The sequence below is a fragment of the Peromyscus maniculatus genome, chromosome 18, assembly GCF_049852395.1.
Source record: "Peromyscus maniculatus bairdii isolate BWxNUB_F1_BW_parent chromosome 18, HU_Pman_BW_mat_3.1, whole genome shotgun sequence".
Lineage (NCBI taxonomy): Eukaryota > Metazoa > Chordata > Mammalia > Rodentia > Cricetidae > Peromyscus > Peromyscus maniculatus.
Genome location: NC_134869.1, coordinates 35,890,758 through 35,916,312, shown reverse-complemented (window position 1 = coordinate 35,916,312; position 25,555 = coordinate 35,890,758). Strand labels below are relative to the sequence as shown.

Below are 25,555 nucleotides of genomic sequence, written 5' to 3'. Positions count from 1 at the left end.
TTCCGGGCAATCTTGCTTTATAAGGTGATGCCCAGGCTACCCAAAGCTATATAGTGAAATTCTGTTTCAAAAAAATATATAAAAACAAAAATTTGTATTCAGGGCTAAACATTCAGCATACTGGTACAATGCTTGCCTAGTATGCTTGAGGCCTTGAATTTAATCCCAACAGTGGAAAAACAAAACAAAACAAACAAACAACCCAGAAGGGAGAAGGCTGCATTCTCTCTCTCTCTCTCTCTCTCTCTCTCTCTCTCTCTCTCTCTCTCTGTGTGTGTGTGTGTGTGTGTGTGTGTGTGTGTGTGTGTGTGTGTGTGATGAGCCAAGATGATAAAATAATTAAAACAGTTCCTATTGTTGGACTTGAGTTACTTGATAATTGCCTTGAAGTAACTTTTAATCTAGCCTGTATCGCCAACTGTCTCAATTCTTAATATTCCTTTAGAAGCCTAGACAAGTCAGGGTGAACACCTGCTGAAAGGCGGTATTGTTGCTCGGCACGAGGGTAGATTGCTTGTGAGATAGAATGAGTGAATTTCAGGCAAGCGAACACAAACAGAACTGTCAGTCTGGGTAAACTCCCTTCCTGTGTGACATTCTTATTTAGCTCCATGGAAATGGTGTTCTACTCCACTGCACCATAAACTGTGACTTTTAAAAGATTGGTTTTATACGAGAAGTCGTGAACACAAAATATCAACCTGTAGTTTATTTCTTTTACTCTTTGGGGGCCCTCCACCCAGCTCCCAAATAAGTACACAGAGATTTATTTCTTACTCATGAATGCCCGGCCATAGCTTGCCTTGTTTCTAGTCAGCTTTTCTTAACTTAAATTATCCCATTTCTCTTTAACTACATTTTGCCTCTGGGCTTTTTATCTTTCTTTATGCTATATACCTTTCTTTCCTTCTTACTCTGTGGCTGTCTGCGGGGCTGGGTGGCTGGCTCCTGGCATCCTTCTCTCCTCCTTTTCCCTCTCCTCACCCTTCCCTAGATTTCTCCACCTATTTATTCTCTCTGCCCACCAGCCCCGCCTATTTCTCTCTCCCACCTAGCTGTTGGCCATTCAGCTCTTTATAGACCAATCGGGTGTTTTAGGCAGACCAAGTAACACAGCTTCACAGAGTTAAACAAATGCAGCATAAAAGAATGCAACACACCTTTGCATCATTAAACAAATGTCCCACAGCATAAACTCAAGTCCCACAACATTAGCCCAATACCAAGCATATGGCAGGTACTCAGGAGCAGGACCTCGTTATGGGTTTCAGGAGTTGCTGGAAATGGTAGTAGTTCCTCCTATGTGCCAGGCACTAAAGAGGCATGTCATGCATTTATAATGTCAAAAGAAGGTTTAGCCATAGATCAGGATTTGTGGTTTCTATTTTACAGAGGCAGAAATGTGTAATGGTATCAAGTCCAGTGTATCAGACCAGAGAGCTGTGTTTGGGACCTGGGCTATCTAAGGCCCAAGTTCACACACGCCTTGCCCTGGGAGTCCAGGCTATGCTGAACTGGGTTAAATGGGAAATTAGCAAGATTGCACCAAGACCCTGACCTCCAGGGATCTGCTTTCTGTTGTTATTTGTTTGTTTTTGTTTTTTGAGACAGGATTTCTCTGTGTAACAGTCCTGGCTGCTTGGAACTCACTGCGTAGACCAGACTGGCCTCAAACTCAGAGATCCTCCTGCCTCTGCCTCCCAAGTGCTGAGATTGAAGGCATGCACCACCATCACCACCACCCAGCCCTTTCTGTGGATATTAAAGGAGACCTGTAACCTGGCCATCTTGACCTTTCCATTCCTTTGTCCCTCTCCCTCACATGCCTACATCTCCCTTCTCTCCAACCCTGGATAATCTAGTTGAGAGACCTTGAACACTTGGGATGAGGAGTCACGAGACTCTGGGGCCCCTGTTGCGGTTTAGAACAGGGCCCTAAGTAAAAGAACATGTGCATTTTCTTGGTTCAACTTGCAAAGCTCTGGCACAAGAGAGACTATGAGTTGCCAAAAGCCAGGAGGGCATTTTCCTCTTCGCTGAGGCTGATGCTCATGCATATAGATCGCTATTCTTTGAAGTTGATCTGCTTTGTTTACAATTATGCCCTAGTCATTAGCCAGCAGGGACTTGGGGAGTAGAATGTTCTGGGAATACTTCCTGTCAGGTTTTTCCCAGCCCCTCTAGAATGCCTCCGAGATCCACTTTGTATCTCTGGGGGTGGTCTGATGTGCCCAAAGGGATTTTGCCTTTATCCTCAAAAGGGTTCTCAGCAATCAGCCTCAAAAATAACCCAGGGCTTAGCAAGACCTCACTGAAACAGTGCCTGATTTTGCTTCAAAACACAAGTCTGGCCTGGTTTCTACAAGTTACTCATAAAGACTTATTTTGCTTCTAACCTGTCAAATTATATGTCTGTGTATGGGACTAATCTTGAGCTTATTTTGGAAACTCTGGGAAATGGGCTAGGGAAGTAAGATGACTCTATTCGGGGGAGCCTTTAAGCCTCTGAGGAGAAACAGCAAAAGGTGTAAATCCTGACAGACAGACAGACAGACAGACAGACAGACAGACATGCAAAGCATCACTGAACTAAGGGGAGGCAAAATCCTGCCTTGTATCCTCAAAAGAGGAGGTGAGAAAGGATGCATGTTAAGTATTAGGGCACCTGAGGCAAGAGCTGTTGAGACCAGGCCCTGTGTAGGAATCCATACTGAAGGATACTTTAAGATAGGATCTCAAAGAATATAGCCCAGGCCATCGGAAGCCTCAGGGATGACACTGTGAACTTTACAGGCCAAATTCACCTCTGTGGCTCTCAAAAAGGCCCCAGGGGTCTCAAAAGTGTCAAATGGCTCCTCTATTGAGGACACAGTAGCAGCCAAGGCTGATTAAAAAAAAAAAGTTTTGATTAAAAAAGACAGGAAGGTCAAGCAGGGATGGGGAGAGAAGAGAGGATAGAAGAGAATATGGGAAGAGACAGCTAAAACTAAGGGACATTTGAGGGATTGTATGGAAACCCAATACAGTAGAAGTTTCTTAAAACGTACATATAGGAAGGTGATTGAAATGAAATCGCCAAATAATGGGGAAGACAGAGCCCCGACTGGGCATCTCTCATCACCAAATGAGACTTCCAGAATGGGGAACGGGTTACACATAATCAATTTTTGGCCAAGGGGGCCCCATGGGAACCCCCAAACAATCCCGGCTATCGGCAAGGCTATTGGTGGCTCTCCACAAACTGACGGGATGGCCCCACTGCTGAAGACAGAGCCTGCATGAGTCATTGGAAACGGAGAGGCAGAGCTGGTGCCCGCCTAGAGCCTTCACCCCTGCGGATTGGTGTTCAGGGCACCAGGGAAGGCGTCCTGCACACTGCCAAAGAAGAAAACTAAACACCAACATTGCTGCACAAACCTTAGATCTACAAGGGTGACTTGCCTGTAAGATACACTGGTGTAGTAGTGGTACAAAGCCTAGGGGAGTCACCAACCACTCTCTGATTTAAGACCCGCTCCATGAGGGGAACCCCATGCCCAATGCTGCTTGGGTGGCCAAGAACCTGAGACTAGATGAGCAGGGCCCTAGGGGAAAACCAAATACTACTATTCTGCTAAAGGAACAGAGCAGTTCCTACATTCGTCTGTATTCATACATCAGTGCCTGTGCAGTCATCATCAGAGAAGCTTCCTCCTGCAGCAGGTAGGAACAAATACAGGGACCCACAGCCAGACATTATGCAGAGAGTGAGAGCCCTTGGAACACTCAGCCCCACCCCCAAAGGGATGTCTCCATCAAATCCCTCCCCTCAGGGCTCAGGGAACTCTGCTGAAGAGGAGGTAGGAAGTGTGTAAGAACCAGAGCAGATGGAGGAAGAGAAGGAATCAAGGCCTTCTAGACACAACAGTGCCGGTGCACATATGAACCCACAGAGACTGTGGCAGCATGCCCAGAGCCTGCATGAGTCTGGATCAGATGGGGTCCTAAAGCTGAAAGGAGAAGTGGACACATGCCCCCATTCCTAGCCCAGAAGCTTTCTCCAACTGATAGCCACTTGCAAATGAAAACTTAGTTTTCTCCAAGGGAGTCTCACTAGAGAATCAAAGCACTCTTAAGAATAATAGGTCCCACACCCAGCAGTAGATGGCCAACACAAAATGAATTCAACATCTTTGGAGGTCCTTTGTTATTGGTTTTTGCTTTTTTTTGGTGGAGGGGGGGGGGTCCTGCCACCCAGCTCCCAAATAAATCACACATGGAGGCTTATTCTTACATATAAATGCCCAGCCTTAGCTTGGCTTGTTTCTAGCCAGCTTTCCTTAACAATTAGCCCATCGACCTTTTGCCTCTGGGCTTTTCCTTTTCTATTCCTTAAACCTTTCTTTGTTTCCTACTCCATGGCTTGCTGTGTAGCTGGGTGGCTGGCCCCTGATGTCCTCCCCTTTCTCTGGGTACTTCCTTCCTCCCAGATTTCTCCTTCTGTATCTTCTCTCTCTGGCTGCCAGCCCTGCCTCTCCTTTTCTCCTGCCTTGTTATTGGCCGTTCAGTTCTTTATTAGACCATCAGGTGTTTTAGACAGGCACAGTAACACAGCTTCACAGGGTTAAACAAATGCAACATAAACAAAAGTAACACACCTTAAAATAATATTCTAGAACAGCTCTTTGTCTCATAATTGTCAGATCCAAGGGAAACTCCATTTCCCCAAATTCCAAAAGGAAGAAGGGACAAATGGCCTATTTGTGGTGTCTATTAGCATACCAAAGCCCTTGCTGGCCTCCAGGCTTCCAGTATCATACGTACAAGTTACACATTTCAAGGTCTATGCTCACCTCCTCCTCTGCCCTAAACTCCCCCAGCTACTCATTCTCTTTATAACCCTGCTATTTCGGCTATGTGTTTCTGTCTCCCTCCCAGTGTGTGTGTGTGTGTGTGTGTGTGTTAGTGTGTGTATGTGTGTGCGCGTGCACGCACGCACGCGCGTCAATGTCTGCTGGCTATGTTCTGTCTATTACTTTCTCTTTCTGCTCTGGACTCTTCCAGATGCCTCTCTCTCATATCTACAATAAAAATCTTCATATTAAATGTATTTTAAAATAAAATATTTGTAAAAAAAACTTCCCCTTAACCACACTATGAAGAGAGGCCATGTTGTTTATATAATAATGTTAAGTCAGGACATTTTTTTCTTAAACCTTATATGTCCTTTGCATATATATTATGGCTTCAGGGTTTATGTTTTTATGAATTCCTGTGTGTGCAAATCTGCATCTATATGTATTTCTTGTGTCTCTTCTTTGGCTCTTTTCCTTGTTTGGTTTGGTTTGTCCTATTCTGATTTGTTTGATTTTGTTTTATCATATTTTATTAATATTTCTTAGGTTCCTAACAATAGACAGAAAGGGTATGGAACCCAATGAGAGGGGAGGAGGGGAGAAACTGGGAGGAATAGAGGGAGGGAAAACTACAATCAGATTATATATTGCATTAAACAAATCTATTTTCAACTAAAAAATAAAAATAAAAAGGCTGACCCCCCCCCCTTGGAAAGCAGGAGTCAAGGTGGATAGAAGAATCAACCCAGGTAAGGCTGCCATAGTCTCAATGATCTAAGATGATCTGAGATGAATGGATTCTTAATGACAGCGACAACATTAATGAAGACAACCATAGCTCCATCCACTTCCTGCCACCCTTGACTTCTTTTCTGGGACTCCTGCATGGCCTCCATCTTTCCTTAGCTGAATTCTGTCTCTCCACTCGATCCTCCATCTCCACTTTCTTTGCTGGGGACCGGCCACCACACAGGCCACCATACAGGCCACACAGCCACAGAGCCACCTCACCGCTGGGGATTCCTGGCCTGCTCATGTCTCAGGCATTCCACGAGGGAGGCTTCCTTCCACAGAGCACTGTGGGCATCTCAAGTGGGAGTCCCACGCACACGGAGAGTGACTGTGCCCCCAACTGGGTCAATGCAAGGCACAGGCACGGGACAAAACTCAAAGATGAAGGAAGGCCTTGCCAAACACAGTAGACAGTAGTGTCCATACAGTAACGGCGAGGCTCCAGAGGCAGTGAATTTCAGGCAGATTGGGATGGCACGATGGGAAGAATTCACATTGCTGTTTCCCTGGTATTCCCTGCCAGCACCAGATAGGACCCAGTAGTGACCGTACTTCCTTACGCTTCTGATCAACTTGTGAAACAACCGCCCACTTTCTGCTTTCCTGGGAGTCTGTAGCCTGCTCTGCCTTTGGCGCTTCAGCCGTCCCTATCACTCCTTAGAAAACCAGTCCTTCCAGGAAAGTCTCTCTACCCATGCTCTCTCAGCCACTGCTGGCTCCCAAAGTTCCTTTACTCCTGTGTGGAAAGGGAGTGTCCTTCCTACCTGAGCACCGCCATGCATTCATTCCGAGCCTCTGGAGCTTGCTTTCTGCTGACTCAGGAGAAGTTGGAAGGCTCTGCATGCAGTCTCCAAAAGAAGATAAAAGCTGATGGGGGGGGGGGGGAAAGGAACCACTCTTCATTTCTACCCCAGGAAGCAGCCCTTCCTTCATGGCCAGCGGCCCCGGAGGCTTAGATCTGAGCCTGGTACTCATGTGGTAAATGGACTTAAGAGGTCTCAGTGATACCACCACTGCCAATGCATCCTCCTGAGGTGGTGGGGTGGGATCAGAGTCTGTCTAGCACCATCTTGGGAAAGCTCTCTGGGTAGCACTGGCTAAAGGAAGCTTGCTATGTAGACCAGGCTGGCCTCAAACAAGTGGGAGAATGATTAGACTCTGGAGTCCTCATGCCTCCGCTGAGATTTTTTTTTTTTTTTTTTTTTTTTTTTTTTTTTTTTTTTTTTTTTTTTTAGCTCTTTCTGCCCATGTAGGTGCAGAGGTTGCCCTCATCCATTGCCTGGACAGTCCTGCGTCTGTTCTTTGCAGGCAGCATGCTTCACTCTATTAGAAAAGCCAGAAAGGGCCACTGGGATGGGGTGAGGCGTTTATGAATTCCCCAGGCAGCGCCTTGAAGAATGGAGTGCATTTTGCTCCTTATAAAGGCATGTGCTCTTGAACAAATGTGAAACGAAACTGGTTTTCATGTTTTCCTACTGGATTTGCAACCCAGTCATCGTTCAAAGGGAAGGGTGTATCTGAGGCTTTCCAAGTATTTGTGAAGTAGCGGTCTGGGAAGGGGGCTCAGCAGCCTCCAAGATGACCTATGGCTCCATACTTTGCATGTGACCCTTCCCATTCTGCTCCCAAAGGAATGGGAGTCTGCCAGCCTTCTGCTGGAGAAGCAGGGCGTCCAAGGCTGCTTTAGCTGCCTCCATAGATGCTTTATGGTGTCACTATTTTCTGCTCCCGGGCGACCTCTGTAAGTTTCTGCGTTCTCAGCAATGCAAGAGAGAGCAGACCTATCTGAAGGGCCCAGAATGCTGGGAAAAAATGTTAACAGGTGAAGCTGAAGTTTCATTATTATTTCCTCAACTATTACTGCCTCTAGTTCCACATGGAAGTAACACACTGCTCACGGAATGTTCAGGTAATAGGAGACCTAACTGCAATCCACCGTCTGCCTAAATCCAATCATTGAGAAGCACCCGTTTTTACTCTGGGCCATGGCGTGGAAAATAATTCTAGACCGCATTAGAATGTGTTTCAGCTTTACTGAGTGGCTTAGTTGGCTTTCTATTGCTCTGATAAAACACGACCAAAAGCAACTCAGGGAAGAAAAAGTTCATTTGGTTTCATCCCGATCAGAGTGCATCACAAAAGGGAGTCAGGGCAGGAACTCAAGGCAGGAATCTAAAGGCAGGAACCTGGAGGCAGGAGCTGATGCAGAGGTCGTGGAGGACTTATGACCTACTGACTGGCTTGCTCAGTTTGCTTTCTTATACACCACCGGACCCCAGTGAGCTGGACCCTCCCACATCAATCATTAAGCAAGAAAATGCTCTACAGACTTGCCTACAGGCTATGTGATGGAAACATTTTTTCTCAGCTGAGGGTCCTTTTCCCAGACAGCTCTAGCTTGTGCCTAAAACAAACAAACAAACAAAAAACTAAATAGGACACTGGATAATTAGACACTTGGTTCTTTGCCGAATTCTAGCACTCAGAACATCAGTTTTCATTGCGTATGTGCATTGCAAGCTTATGGGTCATCAGAACCCTATCCAAACCAAACCCCAGAGAGTAACTTCTTGTGGTCCTTAAGGGAAGGAGAGGAAATCATAGAGGACAAGGAACGGGTTTACAAATGGTTGGAGTTTCTGCAGCCTGTGACTCTGGGGATGAAACGGGTGCTGTTGGACACACCCAGGAGATGCGCACTTCCTACACATTCTGCCTGAATGAAGAGAGGCTTCTGGCAAGAGAAAGCACCTTTGGGGGCATATTAAGCTCGCCAGATAAATTAGCAAACTTTATTGTCTATGTTGTAAGTGTACAACATAACATATAATATATGTGCAAGTGTGACGATTCCTCTTCACCATCAGCTGACTGGATTTGGAATCACCATGGAAACACACCTCTAGGTGTGTCTAGGAGGGTGCTTCCAGAGAGGCTTAGTTGAGAAAGGGAGATCAGTCTTGAGTGTGGGTGCCACCATCCCACGGACTGCGGTCCAGATTAGACAAAAGTGAGTGTGACACCAGCACTGGCCCCCACTGCTCCCTGACTGTGGATACAGTGGGATCCACTGTTTCCTGACCATGGATACAGTGGGATCCACTGCTCCCTGACTGTGGATGCAGTGGGATCCACTGCTCCCTGACCATGGATGCAGTGGGATCCACTGCTCCCTGACCGTGGATACAGTATGTTCCACTGTTTCCTGACCGTGGATACAATATGTTCCACTGCTCCCTGACCGTGGATACAGTATGTTCCACTGCTCCCTGACCATGGATACAGTATGTTCCACTGCTCCCTGACCGTGGATGCAGTATGTTCCACTGCTCCCTGACCGTGGATGCAGTATGTTCCACTGCTCCCTGACCGTGGATGCAGTATGTTCCACTGCTCCCTGACCGTGGATGCAGTATGTTCCACTGCTCCCTGACCAGGGATGCAGTATGTTCCACTGCTCCCTGACCGTGGATGCAGTATGTTCCACTGCTCCCTGACCGTGGATGCAGTATGTTCCACTGCTCCCTGACCGTGGATGCAGTATGTTCCACTGCTCCCTGACCATGGATGCAGTGGGATCCACTGCTCCCTGACCATGGATGCAGTATGTTCCACTGCTTCCTGACCGTGGATGCAGTGGGATCCACTGCTCCCTGACCATGGATGCAGTGGGATCCACTGCTCCCTGACCATGGATACAGTATGTTCCACTGTTTCCTGACCATGGATGCAGTGGGATCCACTGCTCCCTGACCGTGGATGCAGTATGTTCCACTGCTTCCTGACCGTGGATGCAGTGGGATCCACTGCTCCCTGACCATGGATTCAGTGGGATCCACTGCTCCCTGACCATGGATACAGTATGTTCCACTGTTTCCTGACCATGGATGCAGTGGGATCCACTGCTCCCTGACCGTGGATGCAGTATGTTCCACTGCTTCCTGACCGTGGATGCAGTGGGATCCACTGCTCCCTGACCATGGATGCAGTATGTTCCACTGCTCCCTGACCATGGATACAGTGGGATCCACTGCTCCCTGACCGTAGATACAGTATGTTCCACTGCTCCCTGACCGTGGATGCAGTATGTTCCACTGCTCCCTGACCGTGGATACAGTGGGATCCACTGCTCCCTGACCATGGATGCAGTGGGATCCACTGCTCCCTGACCATGGATACAGTATGTTCCACTGTTTCCTGACCATGGATGCAGTGGGATCCACTGCTCCCTGACCGTGGATGCAGTATGTTCCACTGCTTCCTGACCGTGGATGCAGTGGGATCCACTGCTCCCTGACCATGGATGCAGTGGGATCCACTGCTCCCTGACTGTGGATACAGTATGTTCCACTGCTCCCTGACCGTGGATGCAGTGGGATCCACTGCTCCCTGACTGTGGATACAGTATGTTCCACTGCTTCCTGACTGTGGATGCAGTGGGATCCACTGCTCCCTGACCGTGGATGCAGTGGGATCCACTGCTCCCTGACTGTGGATACAGTATGTTCCACTGCTTCCTGACTGTGGATGCAGTGGGATCCACTGCTCCCGGCTCCTGCTGTCACTCTCCCTGCCATGGGGGCCTCAAACCCTGAGCCCAAATAAAGCCTACCTTCTGTCCTTAAGCTGCTTTCATCTGGTATTTTGTCACAGCAATGGGAAAAGTCACTAATATGTTAATAATTGGTAATAAAAGTGAGGAAATGGTTATCTTAGTGAAGCAAATGCATCTATCTGTAATCTCACATCCACTGTGTCCTACAGAATTCTAAGATGAACACGTTTTAGCCAGGCCATGATGGTGGCACACGACTTTAACCCCAGCACTCCGGAGGCAGAGGCAGGGAGTTCGAGGCCAGCCTGGTCAACAGAGTGAGTTCCAGGACAGCCAGGACTGATTCACAGAGAAACCCTGTCTCAGACAAAAAAAAAAAAAAAAAAAAAAAAAAAAAAAGATGAACACATCTTTGATTTATATTTTTGGTTAAATATAGTGCATGAAGTCAAACTTATCAAGCATTAATAGTAAGAACCAAAGGGAAAATTCCAATAGTTAGAGTTCTATATACTCCCTGGTTATTGTTTTATACTCCTCTTTGCTTTGTTTACGTATGAACCAACAACTAGTTTCGTTACTGTGTTGTTGTTTTTTTTTTAAATAAGGTGTCATCTTTTTGCAGAAAAATTGACATATAGAATAAAACGATGAGAAGTCTGGCAAAACAGACTGGGAACAGCAACTGCCCCGCCCTGTCAAATGTCTCCAGCAGCCTTATAATTGCTGTCACCTTCTTTTAGGGAGCCTTCACTAGGAGCTCTGTGCAGGCCTAAGCATTTTGTGGCTTTGTTTGAGGTAATCTCCAAGACAGCTGCTGCTAGAGAGATGCGATTACCTTGTCTCTGACTGGAGGTTTAGGATCCAGGCGGCAACCGTCTAAGGGATGGCAGCTTTTCCAACTCAAATCAAATCACAGTGAATATTTCTTAAGGGATTTGCGTCTATCAAAAAAAAAAAAATACACAAAAAAAGCTCTACTGAATGTGATGTTTACTTCCTTTTCCGGTGACTCTTGTTAGGGGAGAAATGTTGAATTCTTTTTAAGGTCTAATGGATACATTAAAATCCATACGTGTTCAGTGCATACAACTGGATAATTATCCAGTGAGTGCCTGGTCTTCTAGAGCATACTCCACCTCTAGACAATAATTGTTAGAAATCAGTTGTTTAGAATGCGCCTACCTAATCAGTTGTCAGAGACCAACTCAAGCCTTTAGAGGCAGTTTACATCCTAGGAAAAGATTGTTTTGATTTTTTCCCTCTGACAAAAGGGCAATGTCATGGGTGCTTTGGAAAGCATGAGTGGAGGAAGTCTTCGGGAAAGTTCCTTCCTCTCTGTCTCCTTCCCAGGCCTTCAGCAATCCTTGCCCTTCCTCTGTAGCTGGAGAGTGACCGTGAGTGAGTCCCCCCACCCACCTTGCTACTCACGAACTTCCAATTTTATGCTTCCTACATCCCTCTTTTTAATTCACAAAAACACATCTCTCATCCAAGTCCCATGTGTTAATTCCTAGCTGATAAACTCGAAATAAAAATGGGGATTTTTGCATGTCAAGTTAAATGCAAATGAATAAGACTGTCGCCTGATTGTGCCACCGACAGAACCCTCAGTCGGTAGAGGACGCCGAGAAGCAGCTAATTTCACAAAAGCTGCCCCGCAGACCTGTTCTACAGTCATTGAGCTGCGCTGACTATGCTGTGTGAAAGCCACATTGAAATCAAAGTGTTTTCCCAGGCTCTTGGAGTGCCCGGGTCAAGAACGCTGACAATCTGCTGTCACAGAGAGAGCCTGTCAGCATGGCCCCTGTCACACGGCCCAGTCGTCACTCCAAGGAGAACAAGCAGGCAACCTGCTGCTGCTGCCTTGTGACAGGCGCTGTGACTCGGGGAGAGAGCCAAGTGCTATGAATGAAACCCCGGGGAAGGTCATTGTTTGCCAGGGGAAATATGGCATCGCCCGCGGCACATACATAATTTTGAATTAAAAAAATGGGTAACTGCAAAGCCAAGGGCAATACACCGACTGGGGACCCAACTCCTTTTTATAATCCCCGAGTTCCGAACTCCGCTCCAGCTTGAACCCTTCAGTCAAAGGACAGAGGGAGTGTGTCCTTTGAGGTTATTAATGCTTTAGGTAGGGGGATTGTTTGTGTTTTTAAAATTATTTCCCTCCCTCCCTCTCTCCTTCCCTCTCTCCTTCCCTCCCTCCTTCCCTTCCTCCCTCCCTCCCAGGCTTCTAGCAGCAGTTCAGCTGAGAGCCATTGGGATGAGGACACAGAAGCTTCTAGTTTGAGGAAACAGGACCAGCTGAGTAATTGGCAAGGTGAGATAGCTGTGGTTTGTTCTGTCTCTCTGATCTTCCAGTGTTCACCCCAATAACTGGCCTCAGGTTTGACTTTATTAATAAGAACTTTTAAGATTCATGCTACACTTAATACCTCAGACTTAATAAATCTCTATGTTGGAATATTTTTAAAAAATATGCTTTTAGTTTCTTTTGTGAACTGGCCCCATGTTTGAGGTTTTTGTTCACGCTGGCAGATTACATTTGAAAGGACTACATCACTGAAAAAAAAAACTGTAAAATTAAATAGATATTTTCAATATTTGTAAAGGCCTTAAAGACTTCATGAAATTAAAATAAAAATCTACACTCTGGAGGAAAAAAAATTGATGAATCTTTATCCACACACTGAAAAGACCACACGTGAGTCTAAAAACTAGTGATTATGTGTAAGAAGAATCATCTTCAGGGCCAGCAACATGCTCAGAGAATAGAGGTTCTTACCTTGCAGGTCTAATGACATGAACTCCATCCCTGAAATGCCCATAAAGGTGAGGGAAGAGAATCGACACCAGGAAGTTGTACACACACACACACACACACACACACACACACACACACATGCACGAACACACGCACACACATACACACACTCACACACACATAAATTTTTTTAAAATTCACCTTTAATTTACATACATTGTTCCTCCAGCCCTACAGGGTAGTGCAGTGGAAAGACCATCTGTTAAGAGCCAAGCTTCAATCAAGCTCTTGTCCTGTCTGACTTGAACTGCTGCCCTGGGTGGATAGCTGATACCTCAACACTTCCTTTCCTCCTCTGTAAAGGGACGGGGGCTGGGCTGGATGATGCTCTGTCTCAAGTCCTACAATGTCATTATGGTTCTGGCTTCAAATTCCCCTTCTGTTCAGATCAAGGAAAGGTCTGACTGCCTAACTTTTTTTTTTATTATTATTTAAAACAAAACAAAAATAAATACAAACCAAAGTCCACCCGGAGAGACCATCATGAACCTCAGGCCACCCAGCGGCTCCCTGGCACTAGCGTCAGGAATTTCACGTAGACCTCTGGCGACAGTTACCATCGCTCCATCCTAAGCCTGTATGCTGGAGGAAGTGCCGCATTCATTCTCATGGCTATAATGCAACTTGTATAGTAACAGCCACCTTACGCGTCTCCTTGGCTGTCACAGTATCTAAGAGTGAATCACTGGATTATCCTCCCACTGAGAAGAGCCGAGCTGTGCCCTCCAGCAAGTCTTGAAATTTCACCACAGGAAATTACACGGGACCGGTACCTCGGCTACAAAACAGGTCCCTGTTGTGTAATGAATGTTTAGAGTGAGTAGGACCAACCCTCAAAGCAGGGTGCTCAAACCTCTGAAGAAGCCAGCTCCCTTCTCGGTGATGCCCCAAGTCTTAAGATGTAAATTGCACATCATAAAGTGGGCCTGCCTGTCATTCTGGGCCATGAAAATGACTAGGGGGGGAAAGTGGAAAAATAAAATAAAATAACATTACACACACACACACACACACACACCAGTGTATGGATTTAGGGTGACTTGGAAGAATATTTACTACCTATAGTCAAGATTTATAGAGCACAGAAAGGGAGCCAAAATCAGAGACATAGAGACAGACAGAGACACAGACGCACAGAGCGAGGCTTCTTCTGCCTAAGAGAATCATGAAGCCAGTCTGCCCTTCTGAGGCAATGAGTCAGTCCTGACCGAAGCCACACTCCTGGCTAAGTGGCTAGAAGCTGCAAAGCTCAGACTACTTCCAAAACAGTGAATGATCGGCTTCAGCCCAACTGACCTCAGTGAACCCACCAGCTTCAGGAGAAAGCTAGCTAGCAGAGGACAGTGATGTCATAAAAAACTTCGAAACTTCGGGACTCACTTCCTGTTTCTTTCCATGCACTTGCTGAATAACCGTCCAGCGGCTTGGGAGGCGCAGGATGTGTGGTCTTTAAGGACCGAGGAACGGGTTGGCTCACTCTATTGTAAACGCCTTTGGCAGGGCTTGAGGGTGTGCAACGTGATCGCACTGACTATGTTTTCAAGTTTCCATTTCCGGAGTCTAACCAAACATCGAATGCTTCAGGTGAGCGGCCCGGCAGGGAGCAAGCTAATCTCGCCCTTTCTGTCTCCGAGGCAGCGAATCTGACCCTATCTGGGGACAGCATAGTGGAAGTTTTGTCCTCAGGTCCCGGCTCACTTTGGGAGTAAGGCTTGAGTTCTAGGACATTCATGCTGCGACGACACTCACTTCACAAGAGCCTTCCTCTGTTGGTGGTGAAACAGGCAAAAATACCCTGCTGAAGAGACGCGGACAGACGGCGTCCTAGCCGCTCATCACTGGCGCGACCCACTTAAAAGGAGGAAGGGCTTATTTGGCTTGTGTGTCCAGGGTTTCAATCCACGGCAGCCTGGCCTGGCTGCTTTGGGACCTGGAATGAAGTGATGTAAGAGGGGGAAGCCTGCTCACCTAGCATCTCGGAAGGAAGAGCCAGAGAGAACGGGAGTCGTGGCAGAAAAGTGTTCTGCCGTGGAGGGCACGCCTGTGCGTGACAGTTATCAGCATATTTGGTGTCTGTCTACCAGCTGTGAAAACCAAAAATGTCTCCAAACATGGCTAAATGTTTCCTGCAGAACAAAATCACTCCAAGTTAAGACTACCGTTTCAAGTTCAAGCTTCATTTTGTCTTTTTTTTTTTTTTCAGAGCTGAGGACCGAACCCAGGACTTTGCGCTTGCTAGGCAAGCGCTCTACCACTGAGCTAAATCCCCAACCCCCAAGTTTAAGCTTCATGCAATATTACAGACTCCTTTCCCAGCACCCACGGCCTTTGTAGACCAAGCGAATCCAGACATACACGGGATCCCTTGAGACACAGGCTTTGAGACTACGATTTGTCTACAAGAGATGAGGGGGAGGGCACAAACATTTTGAGAAGGACCAAGGAAGCAGGATTGGGCAGAGTTGAATTACGACTCCAGGTCACTGCAGAGAGGCCTCAGTCGGTTCCACAGGGGGATCTAGGGCTAGATGACGCTTTAGAGTTGGGTTGACCGGGGACACCATGGGCCTTAGCCTGTTTCCTTCCCGGTACACCGCTATCTAGATCTGGGCGACACCCAAGGGAGGTGTGTGTTCTCCAGCAAGGTGACATTCCATGAGGGCAATTCCAGGGGAACGCGACAGCCCCAAGCACTGCAGTGTCGGCCCTCTGTCTAACCGGCCATCTGGGTGGAGTCTGGCAGCCCTAGAAAGGAGTGTTATTGATCATGCAATCATAGACTGTAACATGCTTAAGTACACAGATGAAGAATGGAAAATAATATCAAAATAGTCATTAAGCTGATAGTGCTGGGAGGCAAGATGGCTCAGGGCTTATCGTGGCCTGCTGATGAGCCTGAAGGCTTGAGTTGGACCCCAGGAACCTATGTGGTGGAAAAAGAGAACTGAGTCCCACAAACAGTCCTTGGACCTTCAAAGCATGCCGTGTCCGCTCCCTTGGCGTAATAAGTAAATAAACGTAATAAAAAATTTTTTTAAAAACCTAGTACTCTAAATAATTTATTTTCCTCTTGTTTTCAAAGTCAGACATGATGGTTTACACCTCCAGTCCCAGCATGTTGGAGGGAGAGGCAGGAGGATTGCTAGTTCAAGGCCAGTCTGGGCTACTGCGTGAGCGCCTGTCTCAACAATGAAGTGTTGCTTAGGTTTTCATCATCTCATTCCCGCCAGTAAGTGAAAAGTGCTACAGCCCCAAGAAGTGGAATCCGTGGCTTCATAATACTGTATTACCTAGTCTCGTGGCTGTAACGATGCCAAAACCTGTGTTATCTGGCCTGAAATACAGGAAACTCCCTTTTGTAGAAATGCTAGGCCGTCCAAGCACTTTGTACACAAACATTCTCTGTAACTCTAAGGTAAGCACTTTATTAAGTCCATTTCGCAAAAGAGTTGGTTAACTGAGTCCAGATCAATATAGCAGGTAAATGGAGGGACTAAGGCTTGAATCCATGACCTTCAAGTAGCCTTGAAGTTCCTTCGCTATATCATTAATGTACCTTCTGATTCAAGCTCTTAGGAAAAACATGGTAGAAAAAGCTGCCCATGTTAACACTATGCTATAGGATTTTAAAAATGCCTTCAAAGATCTACTTTAAAGTTTTTTGGTATTTAAAAGCATTTAGATGCCAATGGAGATTGGAGGCCTACAAAGGCTCTCAACTCTAAACCGGAAGCTTTGAAGGTGCCTGTTTGAAGGATGACTTCCCTAGTCAAAGCTTTACTCTTCCTGGAAACTTAGGGATCAAGACAAAAATTGCTTTAGAGATAATTCCCTCGGCACTATTTCTCAACTTCTGGGGGAAAGATAAGTCAGCTCAAACCCATTAGCATTTTCCTCCATTCCTCCTCCTCTTTAGAAGGAGAAATACATTATTGAGAAAGAACTCACCCCCAGTAACTGGAGTGGGCTAGTGAGCCCAGAGTGAGGCCCCAAAACCTAATTAGCATTTGGGAAGCTAATTATTTCACCAAAGGATGAGCGAATTTCTAGATTCAAAGTTCTTAATCTTTTAAAAAAAAATTGTCTAATCTTAACCTCAAAAATACCCCTTTCATCTGAGAATGGTCACAGCCTTTTTAAGGCAAGCTCTTCAGAACCTCTGTCACACGGGAGTTCAGCACGCATGCCAGGCACTAAGGCCTCCAAGATGCACGAGCAAGCCGTCTCAAAATACTTTATTTGAAACGGAGTGCATTTGCAAAGCAGGAAAAATAACTCCTCTCTACACATTCACACAAATTCTGACCATGCTCTTGGGTCCACAACGCAGTAGCCTGTAAAGCCCTTGGTACAACAGGGTGGTGCTTGCTCTCGGGAAGCTGGTCCTTCCATATTCTGAAAACTGGAGTTACAAGGCTGACCACAGAAAGGTAACCATCAGCAGAGTAATCTTGAAAAAAAAAGGGGGGGGGGCGGTGGTGGTGGCGGCGGCGGCGGCGGCGGCGGCGGCGGCGGCGGCGGCGGCGGCGGCGGCGGCGGCGGCGGCGCACGCCTTTAATCCCAGCACTCGGGAAGCAGAGCCAGGCGGATCTCTGTGAGTGAGATCTAGGACAGGCACCAAAACTACACAGAGAAACGCTGTCTCAAACAAACAAACAAACAAAAAAACCTGCTTGCCATTGCCTAGCCAGCCACTAGCCGGTCAGCTTCTGAACACAAAGGAGGATTTGTCTAAAGATGAGCTCTTTCCTCCATTGAAGAAGAATTCCTTTTAGAATGATCAATCCCAGGGCTTTATATATGCCAGTCCAATATTCTCTCACTACACTTACACTCCCAGGCCTAAGAATGCCCTCTTTTCTCCTTGGTGAATAGCCTGCTGACAGAGTCACAGATATCTTTGGCACCCAAGCTAATACATTGGTTGCTTATTCAAACTGCAGATGGAAAAAAAAAAAAAGTCACTTTTCAAAACTAGGTCAAGAATTTAAAAGTTGGAGCTGTGGATGCGGCTCAGTTGGGAAAGTGCTTGCCTAGCATGTACAAGGGTTTTGTGTGAGCCTCTCCGACACTGAATCGACTAAATGGGATGGTGTACACCTGTGATTCCCAGCACCCCGGAAGTGAAAACTAAAGGTCCAGAAGTTCAAGGTCATCATCAGGTACATAGCAAGTGTGGGGCCAGCCTGGGCCATGTGAGTCTCCTTCTTAATATCTAAAGCAGTGGTTGTCAACCTTCCTGCTGCTGTGACCCTTTAATACAGTTCCTCATGCCGTGCTGACCCCCAACCACCTAATTATTTTCGTTGCTACTTCATAACTGTAATTTTGCTGCTTTTATAAATTGTAATGTAAGTATCTGTGTTTTCCATTGGTCTTAGGCAACTCTCGTAAAAAGGTCGTTGGGTTAAGAACCACTGATCTGCCAGCTGTGGTGGTGCATGCCTTTAATCCCAGCACTCGGGAGGCAGAGGCAGGAGGATCTCTGTGAGTTCGAGGCCAGCCTGATCTACAGAGCGAGATCCAGGACAGACACCAAAACTACACAGAGAAACCTTGTCTTGGAAAAACAAACAAACAAACAAAAAAAAAACCACTGATCTAGATCTATAATTTCTCCACTTAAAATTTATGCTGCTGAGGGTATGTCTTCATTGAGCGAAACCCAAGTAGTTTGACAGTTACTCAAAAAGAAATAAACAAAGGCTCACAGACTGATCACAGACCGCTCTTCATCCCACCCAGCACAGTCACCTGTGGAACCACTCTATGTCCATTCAAATCTCAGACCCTTCCAACCCTGCCCTAAATATATGTTAACACCTTCACCCAAATACATCACGTCCCCTTCCCTGGGGACAGAAACCAATGATACATTTGAACTCACAGGCTAACCGTACTTACTCTGCATCAGATTTAAAATTAAAATAAAGAGAATTAGAGATAGAGAGAGTGAGACCGAGAGAAGAGCTAACCCAGACAGGCCTTTCAGCTTCAGCCAGACTTGCTGGCATTGTTTACATTGAGAGGAAACTCCTTTACTACGAGCGCTGTTTTCATTTTAACCATCACTGGAAAAAAAAACAAAAACAAAAAAAAACATATATGAGTTGAAATGAGAAAGTTGGTTGGATTCATCCAGGATTGGGGAATCCGTGCTTGTTTGATAAAGCCGGGTGTCCTGAAAGGACCTCATGAACATTTATTCTCTGACCTCAGGACAGGGCAGCTCCAAATGGATTTCTACTGAGAAAGGAAAACCAAGGAAGGTCATGGCACCCAACCTGTGGTCCCGTCCGCCCCACCCCACCCCCCCATCCCCCCACCCCGCCATCCCCCGACAACGAATAAAGGAAACACCCCAGTGAAGTGAGAGAGACCACCTCCTGGGTGCTGGGGCTTTTTCATGCATCCTTCCTTCTTTCATTTGAGTTGTTGACTGTGTGGGAGTTTGGCTGCCAACACAAATCCAAGGACAAAAGTTCAATTTCCAGATGGGACATCCCTTTTCATTTTTCAATTTTTTTTATATTTCATGTTTGTTTCTAGGGTGGATTTTTTTTTTTAATTGGATCTCTCTGCCCCTTTGTCTTTCTTGGGGTAAAAATATTTTCAACCTTTTCCATGATGAAACCACTTCCCTTGCCAGGCAGGTTTCCCAGGGTCTTAGGTGATCTATATCATTTTCTTACAAGTAGACTGCCATCAAGTACATTTGTATTTTGTTTTGTTGAGTACGATTGGTACCCCCCTCCATGGAAAAAAAAATACTAATTTCAGAGTATTAAAACAATTTTAAAGAAGCCGGGTATGGTGGCACATGCCTTTAGTCCCAGCACTTGGGAGGCAGAGGCAGATGGATCTCTGTGAGTTCAAGGCCAGCCTGCTCTACAGAGCAAGTTCCAGGACAGCCAAGGCTACACAGAGAAACCCTGTCTTGAAACACAAAACCAAACCAAACAAAATTCATTTAAAGAAACTTATTTTTCCAATCTCTGAGATTTCACAATTTAATGTCAAGAGAAACCTCTGGAGAGGGTCCATTTAACATGTGATTGCAGAATCAAGGCTACAAAAAGACAAGAGGCCACCGTTCCGTTGATCCTATCAAGAGTCGTAGCTATTGTAAGAAAGAAAATATTCTAGCAACCAGGACAGCCCAGGCATGTTTTCTTGGTTTTGTTTTTTCAATGAGATGACCCAGTTCTATATGTAATCTAACAATAGATGTGTCTTTGAAAAAGCTACATTCATCTTAGTTTCCATCTCATTTGGGATGGGCTTTACTATCCTGATAATACATCAATTTCGAAGTGAAAAACTGCAGCCGGAAGGAGCTGTGGGTTAACTGGGGTTATATGATCTGCATGTATAACTACAGTACAACCTGGGGGCATTCTATCAGAAACACAGAATTAGCTCCAAGGAAGCCAAGTCAAACCTGAGAAATGTGTCAAGATGGGCTCTCGGGGCTGTCCTACAAACTTGGTATGCTTTAACCCGTGGGCAGAATATTTTCACAACTACAAATTAGACAGCCCTGAAAGAGGGAACTCAGTCAGGTTTTCCTGTGGGAAGTTCTAATCTGTCCCCTGCAACTTTTCAGTTAAATTATGACTTCAGGATCACAGCAGTCACCTCACCAAATCGTCTTTCAACTCGGTTCTGAAAGACAGCATTCCAGTCTGGATGCTGGAAAATTACTGACCAAGACGCTGTGGAAAGGTCAGGGCCAACAGAGACCGGCTAGTACAGCCGGGCAGCTAGGAAGTGGTGTTCAGCCCCAAGAGACTCTGGTGTCATCCGGGACTCCTTCTCCACTGTCTGTCTGCCTTTGTGCGTCTTGAGCATCCCTTTGATTTTACACAGAGCAGGGTTTGTTCTACCTTTAAAAGCACATCCTCCCCCCTCCCCCACCCCCTCAGCATCCTGAACCGGTGGCTGTGAAAACAGGAGTTTGTTTTCTCACTGACAACTCTGGACTCCAGTGGTTCTCAACCTTCCTAGCGCTGCCGACCCTTTAATACACTTCCTCATGTTGGGGTGACCCCTCCCAACCATAAAATTCCTTTCGTTGCTACTTTATCACTGTAATTCTGCTACAGCTGTAATTGTAATGTAAATATCTGATTTTCAGGATATCCGATACATCACACCCCCACCCACCCCCGTGGGAAGGCCAGTCAACCCCAAGGGGGGTCACGACCCACAGGTTGAGAACCTCGTAGAGTGTCTCCAGTCCTTCCTCCCTGCCTGTGAATTTAGCAATCCAACCAAAATATGGGGGGTCCAGTTTTCTTCCTGAGCAATCAGGAGAAAAGAGCCCCGATTTCTCTGCTCAGTATTATTCTCAGGATGAAAAATAGTATGACTCCTGGTCCTTTGAAATATTCTTATTAAAAATTATTTTCAGAGTGTGTCTAAGACAGGGCAAAAGGCTAAGGCAACATGGTCCAAGCCAAGCACACAGAGCTCTTGGTGAAAGGCTTGGCATTCTGAACGGGGGTAAAAACACCCTCAAGTTAAGTTGGAGAGCCTCCTACATTTTTAAATAAAAACATCGGTGCATTAATATCTACAATCAAAATGACGTTTTTTTGGTGCTAGGGTGGGAATTCCAGGAGTCCTGCTCTCAGCTCCATATGGATTCATCAAACTTTCCTACACAGTTGCTACAAGCTCCCTCCCCTAGACTCAGTTTACCACATTATCAAGCCAGGCAGCACACACAGCTGGGTGGTATTTAAATATTTTGAAATCCAGGGTCATTCCTACTGGTTTCTTTTAAGAAAAGCACGATCTTGACCATCAGATTCTTGTAATTATGTATTCTGACCCTTTAACTTAAAAAGCTTCTGTACTTTTATGAAACTGCACATTTATGAAAGAGACCTAAACAAGTAAAAGTAATGTCAGAATTTAATTTCAACCTCTTCAAATACAATGAAAGAGTCGACTTTCTGAGAACACCCTAAGGAGAAGGAATCAATTTTTTAGTGTTCGCCCCCTCCAATACCCTTTTTCTTTTCCAAGATTAGGGCTTACTAGGAAATAAGTTTCTGAAAATAAAGTTTCATTGGTGGGGGGGGGGGGGGCGGGTGACCTACATTCAGAAATGTCTTAGAATAGGCATAAAAAAAACTAATAAATAATCATAAACCAAAATACATTAAAATAAAATTACAGTACATAAATTGCTCCTACAAGGTCCATTACATTAGATGATCCTTTCAAAGGTTCATAAATAAAGTCGTCTTGACTCAGAATCGCTTCCTGCACGGTGATGAAGATTACGCAGAAAACTAAGAGGAACTGCAAGCAAGTTATCAGTCGGGTGATGTCCAAACTACTTGAGCTGGCACGGGGTGGGGAGACTTGTTTTTGATCCGAGTGAACACAACAGCAATGCATTTGTCCCCCTTCCCGGAGTCCTCAAAACCTGGAAAGAAATGACACGGAATGAAATGGGTGGCTCAGAAATCAAGACCCCAGTTCCCACCCGGCCAGTCTAAAGGACAGAGAGGGTCCAGAAAGACACCTTGGTGCGGAGACACGATTAAGTAGCACTAGGGTATATGGCACTGGCCAAGGGCGATCGCGGTGGTGGGAAGTTAGTCCATCCACCGTGCCCCGCTCCCTGCCCGAGTTCCGGTCCTTCCCTCCCCGCCTGGCCTCAACTAGCTTCAGCTTGCTCATCTTCTCGCCACCTCTCCAGAAACTTGAAAGGATTTTTTCCTTTTCGCTTTGAGAGAGGAACCGGTGAATGAGCTCTCCACCCTTTCCCAACCACCATGCCGCCAGGTTTCTAGGTGTTCCAAGTTGCCAGGACCTTACCTTGAGTGGCCCGGGGTGCCGCCCTCTTCAGGCAGAGTTCGAGGTGCTGCGGAGAAGCCGGTGGCCGTGCGGCTGCGAGTGAGGAGGAGGAGGCTGGTGCGCGTGCTGGAGTTGGTGTGGATGAGGGTGCGGGTGCGGATGCTGGTGCGGGTGAGGATGGGGGTGAGGGTGAGGATGGGGATGCGGGTAGGCGTGGAGCTGTTGGGGCTGAGGCTTGGGTAGCTGTTGGGGCTGCATCTGCGGTGGAGGCTGCATCTGCGGTGGGGGCTGCATCTGTGACTGAGGCTGGATCTGCGGTTGGGGCTGGGGCTGGGGCTGGGGCTGGGGCTGGAGCTGCTGCGTCTGCGGAGGCTGCTGCTGGACCAGGTGCTGCTGCTTCTGCCGCGTCGACTTGACCGCCAGTATGGCCTGACGGTTTTTGTACTGCACCATCTGCAACGTGATCTCCGCGTTCCAGCCCTGGTCCTGGGGGCACCGAAAGTCGATCTCTTTGCCCTCCGCCATCACCACAGTGAAGTACATGTACTTGCCCTTGCGCTCCACGCAGTCCACAGTCTTCATATTGGAAAAGTGCAATTCCTTGAGCTTCACTGGTGGCTCAAGGCCGGCGACGGCGGGGCCACTAGGTTGGGACTGTTCCGCGGTCCCCTGCCCGGGCTGTTGCTGCTGCTGCTGCTGCTGCTGCTGTTGCTGCTGCTGCTGTTGCAGCTGCTTGGGCGGGATGAGCAGCAGCCCTTCCTCGGTGAGGATGCAGCACTTCTTCTTCCAGAGCTGCAGCAGCCCGTCGCTGCGCTTCTCCAGCACTCCTTCCTTCAGTGCCTTGCAGCCGCTGCTCTCTAGCATCCTTCCGGCATAAGGGGTGCTGCTGCTGCTGCTGCTGCTGCTGCTGCTGCTGCTGCTGTTGCTGCTGCTCGGCTCGGCCTTTCGGCTTCCAGACGCCCGGGCTGGGGGCAGCAGCAGCAGCCGCGCGCCGTCCTCACTCCAGCGGCTCCCGCGGCCGCCTGCCCGGAGAGCGCAGAGGAGGCTGACTCGCAGGAGGCAGAGCGGTGGTGGCGGTGGCGGTGGCGGTGACGACGGTGGCGGTTCGGGGTCCCGGCACAGGGACAGCCGCGTCCTGACGCGCCACAAGATCCCGGAGCGGCGAGCCCGCTGCTCTCCGCCGTCCTCCCGCGAGCGCTCACCGAAGGGCACTGGCCGGGCCCCCTCGCGGCGCTTTTCAATGGGCCACCCTCCCCACCCCCGAGTGACACCCAGCGGAAAAGGCGGCTCCTGGCGCCCGCGCCGCGGGGGAAAACCCAGCTCCGAGAGGCGCTCGGCGGCCGGCGCCCGCCTCATTAACTTGGGGCCTTCCCCGAGCCCGCCGCGGACACGCCCCCGCGCGCCGGCCCCGCCCATCCGCCACGCCCCCTCCGCGCCCTGGCTCCGCCCCCGCCGCCCACGGCCTTCTGCGCCCGGCTCCGAGCTCCGAGCTCCGGAAACTCTTGGCGGCTCCAGGCGGTCGCCGAGGTCGCCGCGACTGCCAGGCGACAGATGCCTACGCCCAAAGGGCGCCGAAAGGCCATCCCCACGGTCCCGCCCTTCCTTGGCCGGTCGGCTCTCCGCTGCTGCCCGGGCCAGAGTGCCTGGGGAGCCGGCCCTAGGGTGAGCGCGCCGACGGTTCCGTGGTGTGACACCTATGTAAACATCTCAGGGAACAAAGAGTGCTTCTGTACTTTTTTCAGTCACTACATGGTGCTTCCTGAAGAAAATTAGGTAAGTCAGAACAATAAGGCTACTGGCTTGATGTAGTGGCAGGGAAAGAGGGGTAGACTCACCCCCAGGGCACTGGCGATGGCCAGATTCACCACCCACCCACTCACCCACCCCGGCCCCACGCTCTCAGGTTTTTGTTTCCTGGGGTGTTTTTCCTTCTATGTATGTACGTGAACACAAATCAGAAGTCAGCAGATCCCCTTGGTACTGGGATTTAGGTTGTGAGCCAGGTGGAAATCGAACCAGTGTGCTCTGCAAGAGGCGCTCTTAACTGCGGAACCATCCACCTCTCTAGTCCCTTGGGCTTCCTTGTGGATCAGACCTTGCCCTCCTCGGCAACAGGAGCAGCATTACGAGATCATATGCATAAGCCTTGGCAGGTGTCCTACAAACACCTATTGGAATCTTGACTTTGGGAAGACCCCTCTCCCATTCTTATATTTAAATATTTCAGAGACGCTGCTTCCTGGGAAGGCAGAATAAAAGGTAGAGATCTCTCCTCTGGTTGGGGAAGTAACCTCTGAGTCTACTCACACCATAAGGGTGGGACAGAGTAGTCCGGTTGGTCAGACATGGGCTGCTGCCACACCGCAAGAATCAAGAATCCAAGCGAAGAGAAAGTGAAACATGAAGCACTCAAGTTGTGTTCCGTGCTAAGAAATTAAAACCTAATGTCTTAAAAAACAGGACTCTTAAACCTTCCTCCAAGGCACAATGCCCAAATGGGCCAGTTTCAAACCAATCTTGAGTCCTAAATGAATTTGGCTGTATTCCAGGGCCTTTCAATACTTTTTCAATAAAGAATTAGAACTGTGTGAAGATTTCTAATGCAATTACACACGAACAGTATCTCCGTGTATATCTCTGAGTAGATTTGCAATTCTGACTACCAAACATCTTTCTTTTCCCCCTGCCTCTGTAGAACAAGTGAGCATTCCAGTTCCCACATGAACAGTG

The 25,555-nt window shown here is 47.7% G+C and overlaps 1 protein-coding gene across 1 annotated transcript; it reads right to left on the bottom strand.

Moving 5' to 3' along the window:
* Positions 1–21,913: 21,913 nt before the first annotated feature.
* Phlda1 (pleckstrin homology like domain family A member 1) lies at positions 21,914–24,223 on the bottom strand. Its single transcript, XM_006974440.3, has 2 exons — positions 22,847–24,223; positions 21,914–22,451 (listed from the first exon to the last, which is right to left on the bottom strand). The coding sequence occupies exon 1, from the start codon at positions 24,179–24,181 to the stop codon at positions 22,874–22,876; it is 1,308 nt and encodes a 435-aa protein (XP_006974502.2). The 5' UTR covers positions 24,182–24,223; the 3' UTR covers positions 21,914–22,451; positions 22,847–22,873.
* Positions 24,224–25,555: the final 1,332 nt, after the last annotated feature.